We start from the raw sequence: 8,592 nt of genomic DNA, 5'->3' as shown, positions 1-8,592 counted from the left end.
ATATTGTATGTAGACTAGAGTCAAAACAAGTGAGAAAAATAAGATATCAAAATGGCCTATGTATAAACAAAATGCAGCTGTTGCTTATTATTGTCTGTAATGAAAGGTATAAAGGTTTGCTGTAATTGTTTACCACTAGAGAGACCTGTTTAGCTCTCTCCCTCTACGCAATTGTTAGAGAAAATAAAGTATCTGACTTGCTGTACCCAAACAAAAAGTGAGAACTCTGTTATTCTCCGACACTATCTATCTATCCCCACACACCCCTCATATTTATCTATCTATCCCCACACACCCCTCATATCTATCTATCTATCCCCATCCACCCCATCTATCTATCTATCTATCTACCTATCTATCCCCTTGCATACAGAGGTTCCCAGTGCTGAGGGCTGGGACAGACTCTTTACCAGAGTGAGGTGTGATGGTTCCTTCCCGCTATGTGTCCCTCCACAGAAGGGGCTCCTGATCTGAACACCCTGCCCTGCTCTCCCGCTCATCCCCCTGACCTAGGGTGTTGGTGCCTGTCTTGCTCGAGGCCACCTACCATCCAAACTGGGGCCCACCCAGCTGCCCAACCCTCCCCCCCCCACATCAGGCCAAAGCCCCCAGCCAGAACCCCAATGGCCACTGCTTCCTCCAGCCCCACTACAACTACACCCGCCCTGATGCCTACTCCGATACCCGCACCCACCACTGCCAGGAACCACCCCCCCAGCCATGGCCAGGCCCAACCACTCAGCCTTCTTCACTTTAAAGCGCTGCCCATAGGCCATCAGGAACTCGTCCATCTGCCTGTCCAGCTCCTGCTCCAGCTCCTCCAGGGCCGCCTGTTTCTGGGGGTCCTCGCCCAGCAGCTCCCCCTGGCAGCGCTCCAGCAGCTCCTGGCGTTTCCCCTCCAGCCGTCGCTGCATCTCCGCAGGCTTCACCCTCAGGCAGCGGTGCATGCTCTGGTGGTCACGGTCCTGTGGGGAGCGGGAGAGATTGGCCATTAGGGACCGGTTCTAGTGTTTCCCAGCCACAGGGGGCAGCACCATGTCATGCACCCACAGCCCCTTCAACTCCGACCCACCACAGCCCCCTGCTATCCCATTCCTGCCCCCCCCCAGCTCTGCCAGTGACCCTCACTCCCGACCCGCAGCCCTTCTGTGCTCACCAGCTGCTGCACAAATTGTTCATATTTCCTCCTGGAGACTTCTACGGCTTTTCTGTTTTCCTCCTCTATCATCGCTGCCATCTGTGGTGGGATGGGAAAAAGGGTGGGGGATGGGGATGGAACCATCTCTGAACTGGGAGCCCCTCTCCCCCCACTCACCTTTTCCCCATTCCTCCAGGGCCCTGCTCGCTACTGTCACCTCCCCACTGCCCCCTGACCCCCCACATTCCCCCGGAGCCAGGGGCAGCCCCCCAATAACATCACAGCAAGGGCCACATTAGCATCACCCCTGTGGAGGGGGCTGGTTCTCCGGCTGGGTCCCTGGGGGTTCCCTTATCTCTCAGGGGCTGGGGTCAGGGAGCCCCAATCAGGACATTTTGCAGGGGGCTGTCGTGGTGCCCCCTCCTGGCCTAGTGCGACTGGCTAATGGCAGGAGGATCTGGGGTGAGAATAAACTGAAACTGTTGGTTTGGGATTTGGGGGTTTCTAATCTCCCTAACCCTTTAGGATTGTTTTCAAATCAGTGGGGAAATGAGAGGAAATGCCCCAAAATTGTCCCCTCTACACACACACTGAATCAGGGGAGGAGAAAATATTTAAAACAAACAAAGTATGAAAATCAATTTTTCTTCCACTTGTTGAAAATGAAAACCAAAAAAACTTGTGACCGAGGGATGCAGGGGGCGGCTCGGAGCACAGGATCCACGGCCATGTTATTTATCTACTGAGGTCGATGGGATCTGGGCTGGATTCTGATCTCGGTGATCCGGCTGTAAATCAGTCAACCTCTGTGTCCTTTTGTAATCTCGCAAAATTACCTGTTGTAAGTTTGTTTTTATCTATCCCCAAACATCCTCATATCTATCTATCCCCTGCATACAGAGGTTCCCAGTGCTGACGGCTGGGACAGACCCTTACCCACAGTGAGGTGTGATGGTTTCTTCCCACTATCTGTCCCCCCGCAGCAGGGGCTCCTAATCTGAACATCCTGCCCTCCTCTCCCGCTCATTCCCCTGACCTGGGGTGTTGGTGCCTGTCTTGTTCTGGGCCATCTTCTGTCCAAACCAGGCCCCCAGCCAGTGCCCAACCCCCCCAATCAGGCCAAAGACCCCAGCCCCAATCCCAATGGCCACTGCTTCCTCCAGCCCCACTAGAGCTGCACCGGCCCTGATGCCTACTCCGATACCCGCACCCACCACTGCCAGAACCCCCCACCCTGCCCAATGTACAGGCCCAACCACTCGGCCTTCTTCACTTTAAAGCGCTGTTCATATCGCGGCAGGAACTCCGCCATCTGCTTGTCCAACTCCTGCTTCAGCTCCTCCAGGGCCGCCTGTTTCTGGGGGTCCTCGCCCCGCAGCTCTTCCCGGCAGCGCTCCAGCAGCTCCTGGCGTTTCCCCTCCAGGCATCGCTGCATCTCCAGGGGCTTCACCCTCAGGCAGCTGCTCATGCTCTGGTGGCCACGGTCCTGCCGGGATGGGGGAGTGATCGGCCATTAGGGACGAGCACTAGCGTTACCCAGCCACAGGGGGCGCCGCCTCCTCACACACCCGCAGCCCCCTCACTCCCGATCCACAGCCCCCTGCTACCTCAGCCTTGCCTCCCCCCAGGTATGCTGGTGCCCCTCACTCCCAATCCGCAGCCCCTCTGCACTCACCAGCTCCTGCACAAATTGTTCATATTCCCTCCTGGTGGCTTCTACTGCTCTCCTGTTTAACTCCTGTCTCATCGCTGCAAACGCCTCAGCCATCTGTGTGGGGAGAGGGAACGGGGTTGCGGGTGCGGATGGGATGGGCCCATCTCTGAACTGGGAGCCCCCCCACAGTCACCACCTTCCCCACATTCGTACAGGACCTGCTCCTCGCTATCACCTCCGAACTGGTCCCCAACCCCCCACATTTCAATAGAGCCAGAGGGCAGCACCTCGACCCCACAGCCATGACCACGTTGCTGCCACCCCAGTGGAGGGGCTGGTTCTCTGGCAGGGCTTCCTGCAGGTCCCCTTATCTCTTGGGTGCTAGGAATCCTCGATCAGGACATTTGGTGGAGCTGTTGTGGTGCCCCCTTCTGGGCTAGTGTGATTGGCCAATGTCAGGAGGACCTGGGGTTGGGGTCAATAGAACCAGCCCCCACTCCCTCCAAATCCAGGCTGGAAAGAGAGAGGCGGAGGGAGGGGTGACCTGGTACCTTCATGGGTGAGGAGAAGTCGTAGCGTTGGGTCTTCCAATATCGGGAGACGCCCTGCGGGGAATAACGTCCGGGGGAACTGGGATCAGGGACAGCTCAGCCCCTTTCCCCTCGCTGAGCCCCTTCCCGCTCCCTGCAGCCCAGCACCCCCTACTGAGCACCCTGCCCCGCTCCCTGCAGAATGGCACCCCGTATTGAATCCCTGTCCCCGCCTTGCGGCCCATTTTGCTGTCTCCCATCCAGCCCCCCCGCTTTAACAGCCCCCACTCTCCCACCTTGATCCTGGCAGCCAGCTGAGCCCCCGTCAGCACCTGCCCGGCTCGGTCCGTCCGGACGTGTGTCCCTGCTGAGTGCACCACACTGGTGACGTAGTCACACAGGTACTGCCGGAAATCCTCGTCCATGTCTGCAGAGGGGAAAAGGACCCAGGTATCCGGGAGGGATCCAGGTGTCCAGGGTAGGACACACGTTAAATGCGATTGGGTGGGCTAGTTTGTGCCACAGGAAATGAGATTCCATCTCTGGGCAACAGCTGCTTAACACCCCCCACCCCATTGCCTGGGGGAAAATGGGGGAGAGGCATGAGGGGGCAAGGAGAGGCTGCAGTGGGGAGACAGCAGTCTCCACTGGGTGGTGCCAGGGGACCCATGAAGACCCAAAAGGGGGACACCAGCAGCGTTCCCCTAGCAGACGAGGACCCCAGCAGTGACCCCCCGCCATGGCCCTCTCCCCTCCCACACAGATGCTGTGACCCAGCGAGTGCCCCTGTGCAGTGGGCAGTAGAGTCAATTCTAAGTCAAGGGGGGTGAGCTGGGCACTGGGATTTTGGGATGGGGGAAGTGCAGGAGGGGAAGAAAGGGGCAGCAGAGGAGAGAGGGTGAGGATTGGGGCAGAGAAGAGGGTGGGGACAGTGCAGGAGGGGGTGGGGACCGGGGGAGCAGAGCAGGGGGTGAGAGGGGAGAAGATGAGGGTCTCTTACCATCTGGCGTCCCTGCCCTGCTCCTGGTGAACCCAGTGCCGGGGTGGGGCAGTAGGTAACACCGGGTGCCGCTTGCCCTCAGGGCTTCCAACACCAGGGGCTGCTCAGCAGAGACCTCCAGGTCCTGCGGGAGTCAAAGCAACATTTGTGGCCGTCAGCAGGGAATCAGACCCGCTGTGGAAACGTTCAGCTCCGCCCCAAAGTGAACACACGTGGTATCTGATCATTACCTGTGTGATTTCTCCAAGATACTCCTGCCCCGCGTCCGCGCCGTAGGCTCCAGAGAGCTGCCAATCTCGCACCAACAGGTCCAGGCGCTGCAACAGGGAGCACAGGAGAAGGGTCACACTGGGGCTGGGGGCACAGAGAGGAGACCAGAGCTGGAGGCTGTTGTCCAACCCAGCCACGGACACTGAGACCCTGGGCATGATGTGGGCATGGAGGGAGAACAATGGACTGGCTGTTTCTTTGGGGTTTGTCCAGCACCTGGCACAATGGGGTCTGGGTCTAGGACGGGGGCTCTGAGGTGCTCTGGCAATAGAGACAATAAATAGGAATAGTAAGAATCAGGTGGGATAACAGGACTGGCGGGGGGTGGAACAAGCATTATATCCTCATATGGGGGGTGATGGGAAACAAGGACCCACCTGGATTGGGGCCAGATTGCAGGTCCCTCCAACCTCCTTCGCAACCTGAATGAACATCTGAGATGCAGAAAGAGAGGGAGGGAGGGAGAGAGAGGGGGCGGGGGGCAACATTTTTCCATCTTGAACAAACCATCCCCGCACATGTGACCAATCAAGATTGGCAATGCAAAATAAACGAGTGAAATAAATGCCACTGAAACTAAAGGGATCCCAGACAACATTCAGTGGAAACTGATCATTGAAGAGAGAAAACATAATTTCAAACAACAATAACTCAACACCAGTAATCACAGATATAAAAGCAATAACTGAACTCAGAAAACCCAATAGTTGGTTCTAGAAAAGCAGTCACAGAAGACACAGAAAGCCAAAAATCAAACTCATCAAGCCAACAATTGGAGACCAAAAAGAAATAATGAAAAGAAGAAAACTAGTCATTGGAATCAGAAAACCAATGATTGAAACCAGAAAAGCAGTGAAATAAATCACACAATCACTTAACAAAATCAACACACTAATTAATGCCAGAAAACCAATGGTCAAAAATAGAAAACCAGCATTTATCAAAGTCAGAAAAACAGTAATCAAAGCAAGTTATCGGGAATTAACGTCTGAAAGCCAACAATAAAAAATAAGTATTTGAAATAAGAAAACCAATAGTCAGAGAGTCAAAACCAGCAATGCAAGTCAGAAAACCAGATATCAAAGTCAAAATACTGTACCCCAAAGTGAAAGACAGAAAACCAGTAATCAATATCAGAAAAGCAATAACTGAATGCAGAAGTCCAATCATCAAAGCCAGAAAAGTAGTAATTGAAATCAGAAAACCAATAGCCAAAACAGAAAACCAATAATTGAAGTATGAAAACCAGATCAAGGACACAAAACCAAGTCAAAGTTAGAAAATGAAAAGTCAAAGACAGAAACCAATAGTGAAAAGAAGCAATAAGTGAACAGCAGAAATGAAAAAAAAGTTTAAACACTTTATAAAGAAAAATTAAAAGCCGGTAATCAGTAGAGAGACACTAATAAATGAAGCTCTGTAAACAAACACTGAAATCTTGTAACCAATAAACAAAAAGCAGAAAACCAATAATGAACCGCTCCCCCCCAGAGCAATGAGATCAAAATCTGACAATCAAAGAATGAAACCCAATAAATGAAATGGGACTGGTGATAACTAAAGCCACAAAACTGACAAGCATGGACCAAAACACAATGAACGAGAACTGAAAACCAAAGGCTGAAAATCATAGATCGAAACCTGAGAAACAATGAGTGGAACCCAAAAACGTGCAGAGAGAAACCCAAGAAATGCTAACATTTGGCTGTTCTTTGAAAGTGGAAATTAGCATGAAAACATTCTGATTTTGTCAGCTTTCCATTTTTCAACAAAACTTTTATTTTCCATCTCCCCACATGGTCAATATGAAATCAACTGATAACTAATGGTGGGTACGAAATAACAAACAGCTAATACCAGTAGTGACTCACAAATAATCAATAACTGGCAGCTATTAATGAATATAAAATAACCAATTATACAAGTTAGTTAATTGGCTGAGTGAAGTAAAAGGCCTAAAAGACAACCGGATGGCATTTCTCTTTGTCTGTCTGTATCGTGATCACTTTTTGAGACCACATCTGATCAATTCCCAAATTTCAGGGGACATGCTGGGCAACAGTTGAAAGAACGCTACGGAGGGGGGGGGGGGGGGGAAGAAATTGGAAAACGGGAAAGCCCAATTTCCATTTAGATCTGGTGAGTAGCATCAGCAGCCAATGAGCCAATCACTCTGGGGAAGGAAGGTAGCAGGGACTTCTGGGTGCTGAGCAGGGAGAATGGGGGGCACATAGACCCCTGGCATGGGGGGAGGGGGAATGAAGCACACACAGAGGTGGGGCTGGGGGATGGGACATAGGTTTAGGGTTATGGCTGGTTGGGAAGATTCCAATGGAACATTTTTCCCATCACAAACCCTTAACTAACGCAGAGCGATGCAGGTTGCCCAGGGCTGGCTCCTGCCCATCCAGACTCAGTGTCTGGGTGCAGGGCATGTGCAGGTGGCTTCTGCCCTATATGGGGCACAGGCAGAGAGCAGGGCTGGGTGCCACAGGTGTATTGGAGCGCCAGCCCAAGAAGGCCGAGGTACGGTTGGGCGGGCATTTCCCTTAACTCTGCTGGCCCTGGCTTGGCTGAGCACGACATTCTGGCTGGGCACGTTCTGTGAGAAATGCTGATTTCTGGGGGCACCTGTATCTGGGCTACCCCTTGCTCCATGGTGGCATGGTGCCAGGGCCACCGAGAGCGGGTTCGGGCCCCCCAGCAAGGGCGGACTGGCTAAACAGGGCCGACGAGAGGGGGGGGAAGCTGGGCTCCAGACCCCCTTCTGGACCGCTGGGCCCCGGGCCCCCTTTCGGACCGCCAGGTCCCGGTAATTTGTACCGGTTCCCCCCCCTCGTCAGCCCTGGTTCCACCCACCTCAGCTCTGGGTCACCAAAGCTACCACAAGGCTACCTGACCCTCCTGGAAACCTGAGTCTGCAGGAGCATTTCAGATCACTTAGGGGAGTGAACCGGGACACAAAAGTCTCTTCTCCACCAGCCCCCCAGCAGGTCCAGCACTCAGCAGTGAGAACCAGAGCTAATCGGTTAATGAAAAATAGCCACCAGGTAATGATAAATAACCAGAAATATGACAGTCACTAATATTTTATTAATTACTGATCACGTATTACTGTTCAGACTCATTGCTCGAATCCCAGCCTGGGGCAAGATCTCTGGGACTTTCTAAACATCAATAACAGCCTCTAGACTGCCCCCCTCCAATCCCTACATCACCCAGGGTCTTGGGTCCCCCCAGCAGAGACCTGGCTGGCAGGTCCATGTCAGTAGAGCCGTGTGTATCCTCTGCCCCACCCACCTCCAAATAATCTGCCTCCGTCTGCTTAAACGTACTGGAAATGTTAAAGATCTGGAAAATAATAATAAGAAAAGGTGAGCCCCCCTGCCAACCCCACACCTCACCCCACCGCAGCACAGCCCCCCTGCTAGCCCCCCCACCCCGCTTCCCACAGCACGGCGCCCCCTGCCGAGCCCCCAGTCCCGTCCCCTGCAGCACGGCTCCCCCACCCAGTAGGAGCTGAGCAATATGCTGAACACGGAGAGCTTGATGCTGGTCTCCATGCGGCGCTGCAGGTCCAGGGAGCCCTCGGTGTCCACCAGGAACACGGCCACCTGCAGGGACAGACACACGGACAGATCCACCGGCCACTGCGACGGGCGCCCCGTGCTGACGCCACCCTCACCCCTGCCCAGCCCTGGCACCTCTGCTGCCCGGCTCCCTGGGGCCTGCCCTGGGCACGCTGGCTGGAGACGGGCCCTGGGGGAGGAAGTTCAAGCTGTGAACACTCCCCACCACCAACTCCATCCCAGTGTGTCTGTAGGGAACTACAGGGCTGGGACCTTATCCCCATCTGCCCATTTCTTTCCCCCCTCCTCCAGCCCCTCCCATCCCCCTGCCCCTGCACAGGACTTTACCCCCTCCAGACTCCCCCATTCCCCTCCCCCCTCCCCACTACTCCAGCCCCCCTGCTCCCCTTAGAATCTTCCCCCCACACCAC

General features: G+C 54.2%; 1 protein-coding gene across 1 annotated transcript in view; it reads right to left on the bottom strand.

The window, feature by feature from the left end:
• Positions 1 to 619: 619 nt before the first annotated feature.
• Positions 620 to 8,592, bottom strand: part of LOC112112314 (RING finger protein 112-like) — a gene marked incomplete at its 3' end in the record, with an annotated part of 8,935 nt that continues 962 nt past the window's right edge. The window contains exons 3-13 of the mRNA XM_026663304.1: positions 8,102 to 8,365; positions 7,893 to 7,943; positions 4,970 to 5,026; positions 4,553 to 4,639; positions 4,323 to 4,446; positions 3,619 to 3,749; positions 3,344 to 3,397; positions 2,814 to 2,906; positions 2,412 to 2,624; positions 1,157 to 1,237; positions 620 to 965 (exon numbers count right to left, since the gene is read on the bottom strand). Coding sequence (XP_026519089.1) covers positions 620 to 965; positions 1,157 to 1,237; positions 2,412 to 2,624; positions 2,814 to 2,906; positions 3,344 to 3,397; positions 3,619 to 3,749; positions 4,323 to 4,446; positions 4,553 to 4,639; positions 4,970 to 5,026; positions 7,893 to 7,943; positions 8,102 to 8,365 — 1,501 coding nt within the window. The remainder of the gene's footprint in view (positions 966 to 1,156; positions 1,238 to 2,411; positions 2,625 to 2,813; positions 2,907 to 3,343; positions 3,398 to 3,618; positions 3,750 to 4,322; positions 4,447 to 4,552; positions 4,640 to 4,969; positions 5,027 to 7,892; positions 7,944 to 8,101; positions 8,366 to 8,592) is intronic.

Source organism: Terrapene carolina, unplaced genomic scaffold (genome assembly GCF_002925995.2).
Source record: "Terrapene carolina triunguis isolate 2854851 unplaced genomic scaffold, T_m_triunguis-2.0 Scaffold33249, whole genome shotgun sequence".
Classification (NCBI taxonomy): domain Eukaryota; kingdom Metazoa; phylum Chordata; order Testudines; family Emydidae; genus Terrapene; species Terrapene triunguis.
Note: the sequence above shows the minus strand (reverse complement) of the source record. Positions and strands in the feature narration are given on the sequence as shown.